Below are 21,565 nucleotides of genomic sequence, written 5' to 3' on the forward strand. Positions count from 1 at the left end.
TGGTCTTAACCCTGGAATTATGGAAACTTTCGGGCTTCATAACTGCTAAATTATTAGTCTAAAGAATATAAAAGTATACATTTTTAGACTGGAAATGACTTGCTGAATTCATCTGTGAGGTCAATTTGGGCCAAAATGCTCATTTTGGAGAAAATCCCAAAAAGCGGGTTTTTGGCCCAAATTTTATTAAGCGTAACAAAAAAATTGTTAAACCAAAATTTTTTTTATTAATTTTTAAAAACTAGATAAAAATATTTAGGGAGCGTTTTTTCATTTTTTTGAATTTTGACCAACTTTGAGAAATTTGCCCAAAAATGGTGATTTTCCCAAATTTCAAATATTTTTGGTGAAGTTGGTCAAAATTCAAAAAATGAAAAACGCCCCCCTAGATATTTTTATCTAGTTTTTAAAATTAATAAAAAAATTTTTAACCAAACAATTTTTTTGTTACGCTGCACGAAAAATTTGGGCCAAAAACCCGCTTTTTGGGATTTTTCCAAAATGAGCATTTTGGCCCAAATTGACCTCACAGATGAATTCATCAAGTCATTTCCATTCTAAAAATGTATACTTTTATATTCTTTAGACTAATAATTTAGCAGTTATGAGGCCCGAAAGTTTTCATAATTCCAGGGTTCAGACCAACCTTAACGGGTGATGCTAGGACTTAGCCTATTGGAGAATAGTCTTTATTTGTCTGAGGTTGGGTCCCATTCATTGGGTCAAAGATCATGTAGAATTTGAGGGAAATGTGCAGTGATCATATTAGAGTGTATAACAGTTTGATAGATTTGTATAAACCTTTGAAATTGATGGATCTGAAATTCTTTACATTTACAGAGGGCGGAAGATGAACAGTGGCCTTGAGGCAGCTATCCAGGAAGCTATGTTAGAATTGGACAAGCAAACAGAACTGGTAAGTGCAAAAAAACCCCAACCTATTGAGGGTTTAGTGCAGGCATTCTCAACTGGAACTTCCGAAAGCCCCGATAAAGCACCACTGCACCTTACCCGCTATGCATACGCGCTACCTCGCTAAGTTCTCCCTTAATGCCATGTTGGCACTTCAAGCTCACTAAAATATTCCAGTTGGCACTTCGAATAAACTAGTTGAGAAGGCCTGGTTTAGTGGCCCTATCTGCAATAGCTGCCCTATAGACATTCAACAATTTCTGCATTTTGATATTGTACACCAGAAAATATGACACCTGGCAGCTATTGCAGATAGGCCTTCTTGCACTAGCCCTCAATATAAGGCAACACATTGTTATGAACAGGTCAACGGTGACAAGATACATAATAGCTAATTGTATTGTGTATATGTGTGTAATATTGCAGGCTGCAGAAAAAGGACATCCAGCTGCTTCCATACCATCAGGATACAAACCGAAAGCAAAGCGAAAACGCCTCAGGTGACCTCTTGACTCGGACGTTCCCTCAATTGGCGACCGTATCAATACCCACTAATTCGAAGGATGGAAAATCTATGTAACTGTGAATTGTATGGTCCGAAGACGATTCTATGGAATGCTCTAAGTTTGGTTATCCATCCAGCACTGTTTCCCGAGTATACAACCGATATTCTTCACCCCATTATGTACTATCCATTAAAAGTAAACAAAGGCACCAAAATAAATTTCCAATAGTGCAGTAGGGTTTTGCTTTGGTGCTGTAGGTCACAGGTAACTGTTGCCTCGGATTAGCTGCCCTCTCCAATATGAAGGTCTGCTCTGTTACTCCACTCAACGATCACATTACTGGTTTAACTATACTATTCAGCAAATTACTTCTGCGGTGTCTGTGTGCGCTGTCAGATTATCACGTAAAAAGAACTAGGTCACATGATGCTACGCATCTCGACCAGCGACTGAGGTGCCAATGTGATGATGACTTGATTCAATTAGCCAATCAGAACCCCATTTTCGTATACGCCATAAAGTGCGCCAAATTGCCAGACCGCTGAAGTACTGTGCTGAAAACTATCGTTGATGTATTTTTATCATAGTTCCTTCACACTATTTTGCCGATGTAGGGCGTGTATGTGGAAATGGGGTCATGTTTGGCTAATTGAATCACATTGTGCATTATCATCATCTCATAGGTTGAATAAGCCATGTAGCATCACATGACCAGGTTCTTTTTGTGCGATAAACGGGACACGCTGCATTAGAAGATGCAAAGTGACCTTGCTGAGGACAATATGCCATCATGTAGTCTCCTCTGCCATACAGATAACATCATCCTGATGAGAACGGGAGGATATTTCAAAGGTTGTTTCTGTGACCACGAACGCACTATTCTTGAGATGTCTCCATCCAAGTCAGAAATATTTTTGTTCCTAATGTTGGTTTCATACTTTCCTGCCACTCTGATGATGATTCTGCTTCACTGAGCAGGCACACCAGAAACACTAGTGGTGACCAGCGGCAAGTCGATATGTCAATCACTCCACCGCTTTGCCCAAAGCTGCAGATCGCTAGGCGTTGAATTAAGAGTCAACTCGGGAGTGGTGCCACTCTGATATATGTGAACAGAATGCGATTTTTTGCCAATGAGCACAGAACGGTGCTTAGCGGCAACATTGGCTTTCAGAGTCATGCCGCTGCAGCTCTGCGATGTGCCACCCTGCATGCAGAAAACTCAGCGGCAAACGGCAGAAAGTATGAAACCAGCATTAAGGCCTGCGGGGTCTTGATTTTGATTTGGGTGAGGAGTCTCTGATTCTCAAATAATACAAAAATTTAACAAAAAATAATGCAGAAATATAAAGTCTGACATTAAGCTAAAGTAGTACATTTTCCAGATTAAAAACAATAAAAAATGAAACGGTACCTCTTCTCTAAACCAACTGTGCAATTATCTTTGTAGAGCCTGAAAGTGCACCCCCTGTACCTACATTTCCACATGACCACCCTAGTTTTGATTCTTCAAATATCATAAAAACCCTTAGAAGGAACAAAACTACAGAGAAAAAATCTTTCCACCAAGGGACGGAAGAATCAAGAATACCTAAGGTGTTCCACTTATAGTGACCTTTGTGTTAAATTAAAAAGAGCATCATCTTGCCCAGATACAAATTTAATCCCAATCTGCAAAATACTGCAGTGCGGTATCGTAATTAAGTTAAATACATTGCGAGTTGCATTGAGTTGCGGGAAAAAATAATCAATATATCGGCATAGCACCGCAAAGCAATAGCGACGTGGTAAGAACAGACCTTTACTCAAGTGGAAACTGAATTAGATCAAATTATCTAGCTTGGGTATATGCCATTAATTATCATACATTATACTATAATGCACATTGTTGCCTCTGCTATCAAAACAGACTATATTATCAGCATGAAACTGCTGATGGGTACAGGGCTAAGCAATCATGGTGAAAATGGAAGGGCATGATGAAATAGGTCATCCTGTGCCTACAAACTGTGTGAATTCTCTTTAGTCCGAAGGGTCGCTAGTCCGAAGGTTCTCTAGTCCGAAGGGTCGCTAGTCCGAAAACCAAATTAAGTTCGCTAATCCGAAGGTTCTCTAATCTGAATATAGAATAAGGGTTAAGGTTTAGGGTTAGCGAGCCTTATTCTATATTCGGACTAGGGGGAACCTCGGACCAAAGAACCCGATATTCGGACTATGGTAATAGTAAATCACGTGTTCGGACTAGCGAACCTTCAAACTAAGGAGCCTTTGGACTAGGGAACCTTCGGACTAGAGAGTTGTCGCCACAAATTGAACTACACACTGTCACATTCACTAGAGACGAAATAATACCTTGTAATTGAATAAAGATGATTTGTAGTCTAATTACTTTTGGGTAAAGTACATGGACTGCACCATTGACTCGGTAGAATAGTGGTGTACCACATTGACTACTCTTTGTCTTCTCAAAAATATCCCAATTTTGGCACAACTTTACAATATTTTCTTTGAAAATAGAAAGTCTTTTGTGCCAAATGAACCTCATATTTACTGCATCAAAATCCTGACATGCGTCAGAATGAACACAATGCGAGTATGGCAAGTTCATGTGAGTTCGGAATCGGACTTTGATGCAATCATTAATAAACCCCGGTTTATTTAGAGTTGAACAAAGTAGGAAATTACAATGATTGTATGCATATGATTACCACAGTACCGGCAGTTTTCACTCAGAAAAAGACTATGTTCCGATGGTAAAATTGTGAGCGAGGTGGGATCATCAGATTTGAATTGCCTAAAATCACGGGGTGTTAACCTACATGCTCGTGAGTTCATCGTCAAAGTACAAATCGCACAAAATATTATGTAAACATGTAAATAAGTGCAAGTTAGTGGGGATGGGTGAGATCATAGATGAGATTTTTGTTTGTTGGGTTTTGAAGAAATGTTTTGATACTAACAAATTGCGGCAGCGAGAGAGGCTAAAGAGTGCAAAGTTCATAGTTGTGTATCATAGTGTTTATCAGTGAAATGAAATCCAAAATAATAACAGTTGGAATTATATTAATATTATTAATGATATCACACAATAAATACAAGAAAATAATGCCTTGTATGATATTCATTCTAGTTTTCAGTTGAATTGTGTATATACATTCACATTTTTTGCAGATATATGTACAAATGTACAAAGAGTATTTTCTATTTATGTACTAAAGTATCGGTTATGTTGAATTCTTTCAAAGTGGTTGCCAGGGAAACCAGTTAATCTGTTTAATCAGTGCTCAAGTTAATTTCCATTTTGTTTTTCTTCCTTCTTTTGCACCACCATATTGATATTATTCGAGTGGGCAGTCATATGTGTATTTCAAAAGGCACTATTTATCAGCAAAAGTGTGAACAAGATTTAACTTTTTTTTTTATAAAATTCAGTTTTGTGTTTTTCATATGAAAAATTGGCACAAAGGAAGGAAACAGCTGTGCAGAAAATGCTGAAAAATGTTTAAGTGCCATTCAATTTTCAACACAATCAATAACCTCTAACATTGACTAAAGTTTTATTCAGATTTCCTTTGACAGCTTAACCATCGCGTATACGTGCGCGACATCAAGCGTGTGCATTGGAACTTGTGCAAATAATACGCGCCTGGACGGCTAGCAGTACGCGTAATTTGTAAAAGGAAATCTGAATAACAGTTTAAGATGTCCCTTGTAGAATATGATGTTATGACATTCATCAGGAGGCTTTAGAGTACAGCATTGTTAGCAAGATATGGCTTGTTTCATTTTAAGTCGAGGATTGAGTCTTCTAAAAATCAGTGTCCACTTGGCTGCCTGGAGGTTTGACCATCCATTGGATACACCCTGGTATGCAAGTTTAGTTTGGGTAGGAATGTGCTGCTGAGAATTTAAAAGTGAATGTCAATTTTCCAAGAAATTTTTGGAGCCATTGCTATACCAAAAGTCAAATGTTTGTCCTATGTTTTTACAACTTTTCCCATAATTGTTGGCAAATTTAGAAAATGTTAGGCAAAATTGTGTCTATTTGGGGGAAAAAATTGGGAAAATTTTAAAAAAATTACCCATCCATATATATATACTAAAATTGGCCTAGAAAAGGGGTCATTGATATATCAAAAGGCCAAAAATGTGGTCCATGTCTGCGGCACATCCCCATGTGGACATTTGTACTGTGTACCCCCCTGGGAAATATAGTTAGTATACATTGCAACAATTAAAAGACATATTGATAAAGGACTGATGAAGGGGTAAACTGGTGTTGCTGGTGGACATTTTGAAAACTTGCTATGAAATAGCAACCAATTTTGGTCATTTGTTGTATATATTTGTAACTATTTATGTTATTTTAATTACTGTACAGAAAGTGATGATAAAACATATTGTATATTGTGATAATTATGTCATTTGAAGAAAAGGGAATGAGTAAGTATGGTGAACTTGAAAATCATTTTTTTCTCTCCTTTTTTAAGTTCAGCAACTCAATTTACATTTAAAATGCAAAATGATAAATTTGCATTTCACTTTAGTTATCGCTGTTGAAATTCACGAGGTAGAAGTCGACACTTGCATTTTATTTTTAATTCATACCATGTATTATTATAAAGTATTTTAATAATAAAATGCTTTGATTTAATTGCTTCTCATTTATATGTAGATGATATGGACAATTTTACAAGCAGCAAGGCGACTTGTTTTGAGATCTTAACCACACCCATATAAAGTGGTACTGATTTTTGTGCGGTTTAAATTTGAGTGCTTCAAACATATTTCTGACTTGTTTGCAAATTTACAAATTTTTGGTTTATTACAGTTCTACAAACTCTATTAAAAAATTGCACATTTTATTTTTGCACAAACTTGCAAAGATATGAATGAAACTTGACATTGCATAAAAGTCACTATTGCAGTACATGTATGTGTGTTCTCCTGGCTTTTACCACCAGTAAACGAGAGACCAAAGTTTTTCATTTTATAGAAACTGGAAATATGACAGGATCAAGATTAGAATACAGGATTGGTATAATCCAGATATTCACAAAAGGCACAAATTTGCAAATAAATGCTGACCATTTTTGACACCAACTATTTAAGGGCCAATCGCAGGGGCAAGAGCCTCGGGGGCTCATTGACAAGGAGCAGTGCAGGGCCCTTTTAGCATCTCCTTTTTATCAGCCCTTATTTAATTTTTAATTTTCTCGGGCCCCTGGATTTTGTCCACCCGCTTGCTATGCCCTGGCCAATAGACAATTGTTATTTAGTTTGTTTGACAAAAGAGCCTCAAAGTAAAGGATGATGGTTTAGGGTGTTTCTAGAATATTTAATGTGTTCTGGAATAAACAAAAATCTTAAAACTTTTTAAATACTGAACAGAATGGGGTACAGAATTTTATACATGGATAATGGTAAACTTTGGTCTCTGCAGAATTACTTGCTGGGAGTATAAAGTGAAAGCCACCTCTTTATCCAGTAGCTTCTTGATAGTATGCAGGGACTGCCTTTTGAGGAGAGTGAGAGCAATTGCTCTCTACTGCTCTCCTTAAATCTGATATACATTCTATTGTGCTCTAAACAGCTCTCCTTGAAGGTTCCAGAAAAGCTATTTAATGCTCTCCTGCAAATTCCAAAAGACAGTCCCTGAGTATGTAAAGATATGACCGTAATCTTCCACACAGGGTGTGTGAATTTCAAATGGGGTTACATGAATGAGTGCCTCCATTTGAAATCCACATTCTCTCTGTGGGAGATTAAGGTCATGTCTTCCACAGGGATGGATTTTTATGTCATTTATGACACAAGGCCACGTTACAATTTGATATTTTGTGGGCACTTTTCCATTGCAACAACCATAGCAGCAATTTTGAATTTAAAAGTGGATGAAATAATGTCACATACATGTACAATCATTTTGGATGTTTTCAGGTCGTGGTTGGTATGTCAAGAATCAGATGAAGGTATCCACTAATTTACGCCAAAAAACATTCTGGATAGCAGGGCTCAAAATAAATGGAGCTAACAGTGATTACCATCCATGACAAATATTTGTCAATGGCAAAATGTACACAGTGGCTACTTTTCTGTTCAAAATAGCCCTAAAGCAGTATACAGACTTTTTATTAGACGTACAATATTGTATGTACAATATGTACGTTATTTAATCTATTGCCATTCTATTTCCAGTAATGTTTAAGTTCTAACGAATGTTTGATGATGCAAAATCGATAATATATTTCTACCAGATATAGTACGTAACATATTATCGATTTTACGTCATCAAACATTCGTTACAACTTAAACATTACTGGAAATAGGATGGAAATAGATTAAATAACGTACATATTGTACATACAATATTGTACGTCTAATACTCGGGAGTCTGTGGAGCGCTTTAAAGGTATCTTGGGCGTGTTATCAAGGAACTTATTGGGCTGTTATTCCACTTGAAATCCATACACCAAGACATGACCTTAATCTCCCACACAGGGGGTTTAGATTTCAAATGGAGTCACTCATTCAGGTAACCCCATTTGAAATTCACACTCCCTGTGTGTGAGATTAAGGTCATGTCTTCCATGAATTTCAACAGGAAAAGTGCAATGCTTTGGAAAATCTGCACTGACAGTTTTGAGAGGTTATTTCTATTTTGTTGGATAATTTAACAGGGTAATGTTATGTTACGCAAGTGTATGTGCAGCTGAGTATGTGGAATAAATTGTATGATGATTTACATCATAATTATTATATTGAATGATTGAGAAAACTTGAAGTGTGTTATATGTATTATTGAGTCCTGGTGTGCAACTTAAACAAATTTGGCATTTGTTGGAAATTAAAAAAAAAAGAAGTTAATAATAAGGAATTTACAGTTAATTCTACATCGGATATCAATATGTGAGATGCCATTTTGAAGCAAAAAGCAGGTCTTTTTCTTGGTTAAGAAATCCACTCTTACAGTAAGCCAAAGGCAAAGAATTAAGGTACCAGTTATGTTCACCCCTGTATATCCTAACCAAAGACAGATATGTCAGAATTGGAATCGGCAGCCAATAGCTGAATCTTTTAGCTCCAATTCAAGACCTCATTTGTTAAAATTGTTCAAGAAATAAAGACACAACGATCCAAAAACCCAAGGAAGATGCCAATTTAAAAGTTGCAGTTTGCTCCATTGCATGCCCTATTTGTACACAATGCGTTCGCGAACAAGAGAACTAACGCCATGCTTCCATTGATTAGCACATTAAAACTAGCGTCATGCTTTCATTGATTAGAACTTTTAAGTCAAAAGTTGCACTTAAAAGTGCAACTTTTGATTTTGTTTCTTCATTAGTTCCACCGTTTCTTTAATTCTCAACCAATTTCAACAAATAAGGAGTACAGGCATTGGCTGCTTGTTTTAATTTTGACATATTTGTCTTTCCTTACAGGCATGAATACTGGTCTTGGGGAAAAAACACTGAAAATCATGTTTTTTCACTATTTTCTGTGAATTTGATTTAGAAATAGGCTGAAAAACACTGAAAACAGTAAAAAAAAAAAACCCTCTGAAATCAACTAAAATGCTGACAATTTTCATGCCTGTACTTAGGATATACAGGGATGAACACAACTGGTACCTTAATTCTTTGGCTTACTGTATAGGCCTACATTTTCAAAGACAATGGTAGTGCTTTGATTTGATGGGAACTTACAAATAAATCATTTGTGATTTAAAGATGCTTTTCACAAACATTTTGAATTTAAAAAAAACTGGTTTTGATCAGGTGTCTCATCAGAAGAAAACTAATGTTTGCATTCAATGAACATTTCGGGCCTCAACTGGCCATAATGTACGCTTTCAGTCAAATTTTAATTTGTTCATCTATATCCACAGTTCTGTACTCAAAATGCTGAAATAATATTAGTTTGAACTGCTGGAAGGGTTTCTATCCATTTGAAACCAAAATAACAAGGTAAAGTGAATGAAACCCCACTGGTTACATGTATTGGCCTGTTTAACATGGGAGTCTTATGGGGGAATTAATGGGTTATTCCAGTTTAAATCCACACTACTCCTGTGGAAGATTTTGGAAATATCTTCCACAGGGGGAGTGTGTTTTTCAAATGTAATTGGTCAGGGTTAATCATTCTGAAACCCATACTCCCTCTGTATTGTGGTTTTACCTATATCTTCCACAACTGGAGTGAGTATTTCATATGTAAGTTGCCTAACTGTCTATTCTATTTGAAACTCATACTACCTCTGTGGATGACTTAAGCTAAATCGTCCACAGGGGTAGTGTGGATTTTAAATGGAATAGCCCAATGTGTGAATTACGACATTATGTGGCAACATTGCCCTGTTGACCTGTAAAGATAACCAAAAATAAGGATTGAAAAAAATTTCATATTATTAGATCGTACATAATCAATGAACCCGTTTACACAGCTCAGGGAAGTCGACTTCAGTTGCGACATCGAATTCAGATTGCGATACACGGTAGTCGACTTCAAAACAAATTGTGAATTCCATTTTTATGCCATTACTTGCTCATGCTTCAAATAACCATTATGAAGTAGACTTCTAATTACATGGTCGTACATTTACATTGCAAAAGTTGACTTTAATTCGGCAAATGTTGCTTTGGGTCATCATTTGGAGTCGACTTCTGAAGTCGAGTTCAAATTACGACAACCCTGTTTACACACAAATGAAGTCAAGTTCAAAGTCAAAGTCGACTTCAGGCTTTCTGAAAACGGGGTCAATGTCTTCAAGTACTTTTCAGAACAAGAAAATATCCACATGCAACTGTTTTTCTTTTCCACTTAACAAAAAAATGCTAGTGCTTTTATTTCTTTTTTATCACAACTTTGGGGCCAACAATATGAACCACCTTCTCTGGTCCGCAAGGTCACCATACCTTTCACTAATAGAGCATTTGTGGGGGAGAAGAGTCCATGACAAGGAAGTTTATCCTCTGCCTCCTGCAACACTGGATGAATTGACCACAAGGCTTTATAGAGAATGGGCATGTATACCTCAGACTGACATCCAGCATGGGTGACAGAGTGCATTGCCAAAAGACACACGCTATCAGGTAAGTGCTATACACAACATGATAATTATGTGATCTGCTCCCACAAAATGAGCGTGATTTAGTTGCAAGTTGGGCAAGTTCGAGGATGTTCCAACTGTTGAGTTGCTGTTGTTTGCATTGGCAGTGAAGGACATAGAATACAGCATAGCATGTCCCCATCCACAAAGACATACCACTGACTATACATTGGTTCGCTTCAATTTCTGTAGTCACATCAATGCTTTTAAGTGGTTGCACTGCACGCGTGCAGACAACGGCACTTGTTGGCATACGCTCTGTGCGTTTATTTTTACGTGCACGATTTGGTATTGCAACAAGGAAAACATGCACGTACGTCACTACCAAACAATGTGTCTTCAAACAAAGAATAACAACAATTAGGTCTCAAAACCACAAACTACTTGTGACTTTACAGTTATGCTGGTTTCATACTTTCCTGCCGCTTTGCAGGAAATGCCTTTTGAGGAGAGCAAGAGCAATCGCTCTCTACTGCTCTCCTTAAATCTGATCTAGGAGAGTGATTTTTAGTTTTAGATTTTTAGCTCTCCTTAGTTGACAATTCTCTCCTTACATTCTATTGTTTAATGCTCTAAACGGCTCTCCTTGAAGGCTCCAGAAGAGCTATTTAATGCTCTCCTGCACATTCCAAAAGACATTCCCTGGCTTTGAGGATGATTTTGCTTCACTATAAAGCAGTCGCACCAGAAACTCTAGCAGTGACCAGCGGCAAGCCGATATATCGATCACTTCACCGCTTTACCAAAGCAGCATCAGCATTGCTGGTAGTTGAATTCAAGTCAACTCGGAGCGGTGAAGCTCTGATGTATGAGAACAAAATACGATTTTGGAGTGGTGCTGAGCGGCAACAGTGGCTTGCAGAGTCGTGCCGCTGCTGCTCAGCGGTGTGCCACTCCGCTTGCAGATATTTAGTGCAAGCGGCATGATGAAGCATCACACCGTTCAGCAGCAAGCAGCAGAAAGTATGAAATCAGCATTACACTCATTTCCTGGGAATAGTTCACATATATGACCATTTTACTTACCCTTCCTTTTTATGACCATTTTAACAAACATTAATCATTATGCATTGTCAATGCACACGACAAAAGCTTTGATGGAACACCTCAATTACTTTCATATGGAAAACCAGGTAGTGCATTTAATGGACAGATCTAATAGACCTGTGACGTATGTGTGACGTCACAGGTCTATCCATGTACAGGTCCAGCCAGGTATAGCCCCCTTCATCTGGCCAGACGCCACCAACGGCATCTATCTCTAGTTCCGAAAAACTCTGGATATTTTACATGAAGTGTATATAGTACAGTGCACAGTGTGCAATAAGAGCTGCCCCTCTTGTACTGCACTCCAACTGTAGCAGGGCCATAAAATATTATTCTCAATGACCTAAATTGTCCAACTGACAGGTACTTTTGAAATTGTTACCCACCTGCAAGGTTACCTGCCACACCAAGCTGGTGGGTAAAGAGGACAGGCAGGCAATTATCAGAGATGCCACTCAGTTTCACTCCAAAAACCTGAAACTGGTGAGAAAAACCTTAAAAAGCATGTGAATGGAGGCCAAAAAAGCCCCAAAACAGTCTGAAATAAATAAAACGCGGGAATTTGGACTCACAAAAAGTTTGAATTCAGGCCAAAACCTGAAAAGTGACATCTCTGAATAAGGTACAGTCCTGTGCTCCTCCCTCATAAAAATCTTTTAAAAAAAAGGTACAGCCTAAAAAAATTGTTGTCTCAATATTTGTTTGGTTTTCGTTAATATTGCTGTTTTGTTGTATATATATATATTTTGTAATTTTTGTTAAGTGCTTTATTTATATTCTAGAAACACTATGTGCTGTTTATATATAGATAAGTTGACTTCTGACGTCATTGCCTGGCAGTATGCGCACGTATCATCTAAATTTCCATTGTTTTTGCCTGGCAGTATGCGCGCGCATCATATTTTGTTCAGGGCCCTTGGTTTTAAAACTCCCGTCAAATAGCTACTGAACAGTGTAGTGGTTATTATGCAGTTCGTTCGAGCATTCGTTCAACTCATCTATAGAAAATGAAAAACCATTGGTGAAAAAAAGCATACTAATACATGTATGTACAGCTACATACGCTGTCGTCTGAGACAAACATCCCCCCTAATATTACTACTTTTTAGTTTCGGACCAAGGGAACAAACCAAGAGTTCAATGACCTCCTACACATTTGTAAATGTAAGTCTTTTTGTTGGGGAGGAAGGTCAAAAAGTCAATAAAAAATTAGTTAAAATATCAGTCAAATTGTGGGATATGCTTTTACGACGGGAATTCATAACAATTAGTGGGTTTTTAGCAGGTTCGCCGTCGGACAAGTTTAGAACTGTCAAGCTTTCGTCAGGAGTAGCTCTGACTTCTTCAGGACAAAGTACCTAAGAATGAGACATGTAGACCGCCCTTGCCTACTGATGACTCTGAAAAGAGCCGTTCACTGAAGACTGCCCCTTGTCAACAGAGAACAAGCAGATTTCGCCTAAAGGTTTTGGTGGCTCTGAAAAGAGCCGTTCACTGAAGACTGCCCCTTGTCTACAGAAACAAGCAGACCATGCCTATCTGCTAAATTTAAAGGTTTGGTGGCTCTAAAAAGAGCCGTTCACTGAAAGCTTGACAGAACTTTCTAACCTTGTCCGACGGCGAACCCGCTAAAAACCCACTAATTTATATCAGTCAAAGTTGGTCTTTCAGGTTTTAATTTTCAACATTTCACACTTATGGAGGGGTTAGCCTCCTAACTATAACTTACGGAGTTTTGTTCATAGGATGTCATCAAATTTTTGGTTTGTTCCCTGCAATTGTTTGTGTTATCAACCCTGGAATTGCCTAGCATTAGGCGATATGTCACTGGTGAATCTCTCATAAGCAACACTCTATTCAACTTCAACCTCCCCATTCATTATTCTTTTGTCAAATGTAAGTGTCACTATGGTAGAACTGGTCCCATCCCAGGGGGAACCACCAGGCTCTCTTACTGCAGCTTCCACCTTACACAAATCCACATCAGTGCTTTGCTCATCATCAATTTTGATCCCTGTGTTAAAAACACTCTCAATTTCTGTTGCGAATACCTCGTCATGAATCCTAAATGCAAATGCTTTGTTATCTGGGATGTAATCTTGCTTGATATCTTCCCCTACGTTGACAGTTACTTTACGTCTGCGATGCTCGAATTCAAGGACGTTGACAACAGGGCGACTCAGTAGAAGGGACTCCCCAGGTGTATGATGGTGTACAATTCTATAACAGATATCATTGTGAACCAAAAGTGATGGTGGTCGCCTGAACACCGGACTATCACATGGGTGCTCTTCAGTTAGAACAGTTTGCCATTTATTTACTCCAGGAAGGTAAATCTTCAACGTGAGCTGAAACCTGGGATCAGAGTCAAAAGAAGATCTATCAAGCCCTAAAATTCCTACCGGACAAGATGATGATATTCCATACACCAGTAGCTTTCCTTCATGTCCAACAGCGGTGAGTAGTTCATAATCACTACCACCTGTGTCAATAGGCGCAACTGATTCCCACCTACTGGCTTTCAAATCATATCGTTCTACGTCATGAATGGAATGTCCATCTGGACCTGATCCACCAATGGCATATATCCAGCCATCCAAATGCACTAATGGGAAGCGGTATCGAGCAGAGATCATTGATGGCAACTCGCTCCTGGTCCACTGGTTTATCTCAGGGTCATAACAGAAGAAATTTTGCCTGTGGTTTCTGCTATCAGTCTTCTTACCCCCTGCCATGTAGAGTTTAAAATCTACTTCCACCAGTGCATGAAACTGGAGGCCACCAGGAAAAACTTGTCTTCAGGGCGAGCATGAAAGGTAAAGGGAAATAAATCAAGACCAGCCATCTTCTCCCACACTTGTTTCTTTGCGTTGTAATAACGGAAATATGTTTTCTCATACGATAGGCTATACTTCCTCGTTTCTATGGAAACTGGTGCCTGAAAAAGAAACCAAAGAAATAAATTAAGTTGAAGTAGAATGGCCGCAGTAAATAATTGTCATCACCCTTAAATGTTCGTCAAAAAGAATGAAATTTAGACTATTGCCAGGCCTTAGATACTGTACCAAGATATCTTTTTTCTTTTGTTAGATGAGGATAAATTCTGCATCAATTCAGACTCTGAAATGGACAATGGCAGGTGCAGATCGTGAGAACCGGAAGTGACTATGTAAATGCGATAGCGACGAAGCTTCCAAATTTGACAACTACAATGTTGAAAGCATTGGTCACAAAAGGGTGGGGGTTCAATTTCTGTTAAAAAGGGTGTATGACTAAAAGGTGTGATGGAAAAGTAAAAAGGGTGGGGTTCAACTCCCAGACAAACAGTGATATTATGAGTATTATTAGCAAGCCCTTACCGTGACAGTACTCCTAGTAGCAAACAACTCGGGCTTGCGTAGCGCCATGACTTGTTCGGAGACCGTATCATCATCCATAAGTTGATCCACTTTGTCGATCAATATCTTGCATTCTGGGATAGCCAAGATAGAATCATCAAGAAGCTCATTACAGCGATCTTCTGGTACAAGGCCAAGACGAACCTTCTGGAGAAGTCGATAAGTGTGAGGGCGCCTGTTATCCCAGTCAAACTTTAGCCATTCAAGGACCAGCATAAGAACCTGCATCAATATAGTCATAGAGCAAAGGGAAAAATTAACAAATGCTTATTTTACACAGACTGCTTAAATTCTTTTTTCCTGGCACTCTCCTTTTTATTACAGTGGCACTTTCACTATCAACTATATTTTGCACATGGTACATGTCGTGTCAGAAATAAGGTGCGACCAGAGATGTCACTGGAAACAATTCTGAAAATAAACAGACAATTGGGCTTAGGGGGTCCAGGGCCCGTATACACCAGGGACTACCTTTTGAGGAGAGCAAGAGCAATTGCTCTCTACTGCTCTCTTTAAATCTGATATAGGAGAGTGATTTTTAGCTCTCCTTAGTTGACCATTCTCTCCTTACATTCTATTGTAAATGGTCTAAACAGCTCTCCTTGAAGACTCCAGAAGAGCTATTTAATGCTCTCCTGCAAATTCCAAAAGACAGTCCCTGCATACACAAACAAAGTCTGCTATCTTCATTTGCAAAGGATTTTCCAAATGGTTTAATAAAAGGTGTGAAAATACCGAAATTAACTTTTTTGATCACCCATTCAGAAATTGGAAGACCATTTCATTGGTTTTACTTTTAATCTCAGAAATTTGATTTTTGTTGATTAATTTGTCTGCTATCTTCAGTAAACAGCAAGGGATTTTCCAACTGAAGGTGTGAAAATGCCATAATAAACTTAATTGAAAGACCATTTTATTGGTTTTACTTTTAATCTAAGAAATGATAGGAAACTGATTTTTGTTGATTAATTTGTCTGCTATCTTCAGTAGACAGCAAGGGATTTTCCAACTGAAGGTATGAAAATGCCAAAATAAACTTAATTGAAAGACCATTTTATCAGTTTTACTTTTAATCTAAGAAATGATAGGAAACTGATTTTTGTTGATTAATTTGTCTGCTATCTTCAGTAGACAGCAAGGGATTTTCCAACTGAAGGTATGAAAATGCCAAAATAAACTTAATTGAAAGACCATTTTATCAGTTTTACTTTTAATCTAAGAAATGATAGGAAACTGATTTTTGTTGATTAATTTTTCTGCTATCTTCAGTAGACAGCAAGGGATTTTCCAACTGAAGGTATGAAAATGCCAAAATAAACTTAATTGAAAGACCATTTTATCAGTTTTACTTTTAATCTAAGAAATGATAGGAAACTGATTTTTGTTGATTAATTTTTCTGCTATCTTCAGTAGACAGCAAGGGATTTTCCAACTGAAGGTATGAAAATGCCAAAATAAACTTAATTGAAAGACCATTTTATCAGTTTTACTTTTAATCTAAGAAATGGGAGGAAAATGATTTTTGTTGATTAATTTTTCTGCTATCTTCAGTAGACAGCAAGGGATTTTCCAACTGAAGGTGTGAAAATGCCAAAATAAACTTAATTGAAAGACCATTTTATCAGTTTCACTTTTAATCTAAGAAATGGGAGGAAAATGATTTTTGTTGATTAATTTTTCTGCTATCTTCAGTAGACAGCAAGGGATTTTCCAACTGAAGGTGTGAAAATGCCAAAATAAACTTAATTGAAAGACCATTTTATTGGTTTTACTTTTAATTTAAAAAATGTGAGGAAACTAATTTGTGTTGATTAATTTGTCTGCTATCTTCAGTAGACAGCAAGGGATTTTCCAACTGAAGGTGTGAAAATGCCAAAATAAACTTAATTGAAAGACCATTTTATTGGTTTTACTTTTAATTTAAGAAATGGGAGGAAACTTAATTTTGTTGATTAATTTGTCTGCTATCTTCAGTAGACAGCAAGGGATTTTCCAACTGAAGGTGTGAAAATGGCAAAATAAACTTAATTGAAAGACTATTTTATTGGTTTTACTTTTAATTTAAGAAATGGGAGGAAACTTAATTTTGTTGATTAATTTGTTTGCTATCTTCAGTAGACAGCAAGGGATTTTCCAACTGGTTTAATAATACGTGTGAAAATACCAAAATAAACTTTCTCAATCACCCTCTATTCAGAAATTGAAAGACCATTTCATCGGTTTTACTTTTAATCAAAGACATGGGAGGAAAATGATTTTTGCTGATTAATTTGTCTGCTATCTTCAGTAGACAGCAAGGGATTTTCCAACTGGTTTAATAATACGTGTGAAAATGCCAAAATAAACTTAATTGAAAAACCATTTTATCCGTTTTACTTTTAATTTAAAAAAATGGGAGGAAACTGATTTTTGTTGATTAATTTGTCTGCTATCTTCAGTAGACAGCAATGGATTTTCCAACCGGTTTAATAAAAGGTGTGAAAATGCCTGCTAACACCCATCCCCCGGCCCCCAACTCAACACAAAAGTTGACAACCATGAGAGTTACCAAAAAAGGGGTTATTTTTTTGCCAGTAGCAAGGACCGCGAAATTGGCAAATTAGCATGAATAGGGGGTATTTAATTTGCACTGTCCATAAAATTTGACAGTGAAATCAGCAAAATAGGGGTATTTAATTTGCACTGTCCACGAAATTTGGATAAAAGGGGTAGGCCTACTTTAGAAAATCAAGAAATTTTATGTCAATATTTAGTGTCATTGATAAGGGTGTTTGAAATTCTAATCATTGAAAAGGGGTGTTTGAAAACCACAAAAAAAAGGTTGTTTTGGTTGTTTTTGGCCAAGTTTTGTCCTCAAATTTGCATGAAAAAGGGGGGTAAATTTGATGAAAAAGGGGCCTTTGAAAGATTTGGTAACTCTCATGGTTGTCAACTTTTGTGTTGAGTTGGGGGGGCCATCCCTCTCTTTTTTTGAGCAATCGAAAAGACAACACACAAATGGCCTATTCTGTATTTAGTCCAACTTCAATCATTCAAAAGGGACCTTTTCTCTTTCATAGGAACTTTATCCATTTCAAAATTTGAAAATGATCTGTTTCCTTTTAAAGGGAACTGTTTTTTTAAAGAACAGAATAAAGTTCAAAATATCTTTAATCCATCCCAGAATAAAGTGTACTCCGCAAAGGTAAAAAGGTATGAAAATACCAAAAAGACTCAATATTCCCTGCATCTTTTATCATGTTCATTCCCGTCTCATTCTACTCCCTTACCTCTTCCTCCTCATCAGCAGTTGCTAGATTGTCCCCACTTAGAAACTCCTCCATGAACTCCACACTAGCATCTTCCAAGAACACCTTGCATTTCTTGAGCATCATCAAATTGTCTTGCAAGCGACGCTCTGAGCTCTTAACAAGATCCATCAAATCATTAGCCTTAGCAACCAAGAGATATTTAAAGGCAACTTTAATTGGCATTTGCTCCACTGTGAAATTTTCATACAAGTCTTGAATGAGGGATGTACAATTAGATACCGCATCCATCAGCAGCAAGTAGTTGGCCATCTGAAGTATACCGCAGATATCGTCTTGACTGGTTGTCCACGACACATCCAACTTCCCTGTGTATATATATTGCAGTAACATTTCAAAGTGCTCTGCTTTCCCATCGATGGTTATTACATCCTGGTTCGCTTCTGTAAACCCAGACGTTAGCATCGCCTTGAAGTAGCTACTCGATGCGGCAAGCACGCCCCTGTGTGCATTGAAAGCTCTCTCACCAACGTTGATGACAATGTCACAAAGCTGATTCTCTTTACGTAAGTCATTTAATGCCTTGGTGAGTTCTTTTACATATCTGATGCTGATTGCATCGCCCCTTACAGCTTCATCAAACTGAGACATTGTGACTCAAGTATCCTCGTTCCTCAAGCTACACGTAGTTCATGCTACATAACCTAGAAGAAATAAAATAGACATGTACTTGATAATATTACCGTATTTCCTAGAATAAATGCCAGGGGGGTATTAGAGGTCATTTTTAGAACAATAATTCCCATTCTTCATTAGCATTGAAGAATGAAAAATTGAAGGTTAAAAATGACTTAAAAGTGTACAAGTCTATCGCAATTGCAAAACATTTAATGGATCATGCGTGTGTCTAACGCTACATGCGTTTAAAGTTCCCATCCCCATTTTAGAACGGATACAAAAAGTTTTGTGCTGACAAATAAATATTTTTCCTACCAATTGACTCTCTTTTTTCCAGCATGTTACAAGAAACAAAGCATTACTTTTGTTAGGCCTAATTTGACATCTCCCGGCGGTGTCTCATATGAGATATCACCTGGTACACTTTAACCATTCAACTGGACCAAAGTAGTTTTGTGTGTGAAGTGTCACATTATAAGGTATACAGGAATGTGCCGCTCTAATGGCACAAGGTCAAAAACTGTCAAATCAGCCACATTTAGGTAAAAAAATTGTCCCGATTTGAGAAAAAAAATCCCTAAACATGGGTCCCGATTTGAGAAAAATTTTGGTCAAAAGCTGTCAAATCCACTGCTTTTTTTAGGTGAAAAATCCCTACGTGGGTAGGGGTTTCAGAGTTCTTTATGATATTTATATATTTTTTTTTTATATAACTATATAAAGCCTGGACAAACCCAAGTACATGTATAGTGAAAACACTAAATTAAAGGGATGCCCATTACATCAAAACAAAAACAAACAAAATAAATAAACAAGGGACAGGTGGGATGGAGAAGTAAAAGCAGACCAAACGAAATGGAAGAAAATAAAAAAGGTGATCTGGTTTGGTCAATCGCTACTTTTTTTGCGCACTTCGCTGGAAATGAACCCAATGTGTAAGTGTGTATCAACTTTCACTTCAAATAGTATGAAACTAAACATTTTTGTATGCTTCACACGCATCCCAGCAAAATTGGGCTCATTCAGTGGCGGCGTCACAGGGGCATGAGGGGGCAAATTCCCCCAGTCAGAACTCCAGTAAAAATCCAAAATCACAAAAATGTCACCTTTTTGCGGTAATTTTGCACAAAATTTGTTGATTTTGCTCCCCCCACCTGAAATTCACTTTGCCCACTCCCCCTGGAAAAAAATTCAAAATTCCTGGTGCCACCACTGGCCAATTTGTTCCCTTTGCACCCACCACGACAAAAGTTTTTCCAAGTACAATTTACACAATCAATAATTGTGTAAAAAGTGTCCACCAAATGCCTTCAATTGGCGGCTCATTTTGTAAAATTTTCCAGGCACCCCTCTGCATCGCGCGAAATACCCGCTTCCGGATTAAATTTCACAAACATTGTGTCCCCCCCCCCCACTTCAGATTGATGCCCCGGTGTTGTCACTGCCTATTCAAAGGTGTAACGCATGATCGTTCCCAAAGTAAAAAATATGCTGCGCGTTTCAAGAACATTTTCAGCATTTGTTTACCCCAATTTTACACAATAACAGGTACAAGTCGGCCTTAAAAATTACCCCAATTTTTTGCATTTCAAGTATACTTTTATAAAAGCACCCTTTTTTAACATTTCAAGAACCACACCAAAGAACATAGCGGCCAAACTGGGAAGTCCCTATAGTGACGTAATCGGTGTAAACAAACCCAGAAACAAACTGAGTGAGTTGCTGAATATTAGGAAGAAAATAGGATTTGTACATACATGCACTCTCTGTGTGTGATTTAGAGGAAGTTGAAGATGAAATACACTTCATGATAAAGATGCTCTTTTAGTCTTTTTATTCCAATTTCAGAGCAATTTGCCATAAAGATTTCAAATGGAAATAGTTCAGACCCAGAACATGATCATGTCAGTAAATGATTTTTGTTCTGGGTCTGATTATTCAGACTAAAAATGTCAATAAACAGAAACAGAACTTCTGTAAAGTAAAAGTGATAGACTAAAGTCTTATTCAGATTCCCTTTTACAAATTAAGCGTACTGCTAGCCGTCCAGCGCGTATTATTTGCACAAGGTCTTATGCACACGCTTGACGTCGCGCGCGTATACGCGATCAGTACGCGATGGACGATGGTTAAGCTGTCAAATGAAATCTGAATATTAGTATTAAAACTATTTAAAATTTTCATAATTTAAAAAACAAAAACAAGACACTAACATAACAATGACATTAAATTATGCAAAATGACGTTCTTGTTGCCATGTATTTGATGCCTGTATATTGAGCAAGCACTGTCTGACTCTGATGTGTATTGACAGTGCTTGCTCGAGCTCGATATACAGTACACGCATGCACGTGCATCGTTAAGCTTACGCAAATTCAATTACGTTCGCTGCAGCAGCGCTGGCTGGCGCTTGATTTTATTCAGTTGCACGAACTCGACAGCAACTTATAATTTCATGGCGACCTTTTACGACTTCAAACTTCTTTGAAAAATTCTAGACAAATAAATCAGTCATCGTTTTCTGCAAATATCGTAGATTTTTATTGGGGAACTTGACACTGACCTGCATGCACTTCCACGATCGGTCCAGTGTAAAAATAAATGAAAACAAAACGATGCGCGCGCATCCAGGTGGGTCCTCTCGCATTGCATTGTGGGAGCGTGGCA

At 37.6% G+C, this 21,565-nt stretch overlaps 2 protein-coding genes across 2 annotated transcripts in view; one reads left to right on the forward strand and one right to left on the reverse strand.

Moving 5' to 3' along the window:
- The window catches only part of LOC140142139 (uncharacterized), a 42,622-nt gene extending 37,822 nt beyond the window's left edge, over positions 1-4,800 (forward strand). Inside the window, 2 exon segments of the mRNA XM_072164104.1 lie at positions 841-916; positions 1,339-4,800. Of these exon segments, the coding sequence (XP_072020205.1) occupies positions 841-916; positions 1,339-1,416 (154 nt within the window). The 3' untranslated portion in view covers positions 1,417-4,800.
- Positions 4,801-14,323: 9,523 nt separating this feature from the next.
- On the reverse strand, positions 14,324-21,562 carry LOC140142804 (kelch-like protein 25). The gene is made up of 4 exons (XM_072164809.1): positions 21,462-21,562; positions 18,242-18,924; positions 14,934-15,194; positions 14,324-14,512 (listed from the first exon to the last, which is right to left on the reverse strand). The coding sequence occupies exons 2-4, from the start codon at positions 18,869-18,871 to the stop codon at positions 14,324-14,326; spliced, it is 1,080 nt and encodes a 359-aa protein (XP_072020910.1). The 5' UTR covers positions 18,872-18,924; positions 21,462-21,562.
- Positions 21,563-21,565: the final 3 nt, after the last annotated feature.

The sequence above is a fragment of the Amphiura filiformis genome, chromosome 20 (genome assembly GCF_039555335.1).
Source record: "Amphiura filiformis chromosome 20, Afil_fr2py, whole genome shotgun sequence".
Classification (NCBI taxonomy): Eukaryota; Metazoa; Echinodermata; class Ophiuroidea; order Amphilepidida; family Amphiuridae; genus Amphiura; species Amphiura filiformis.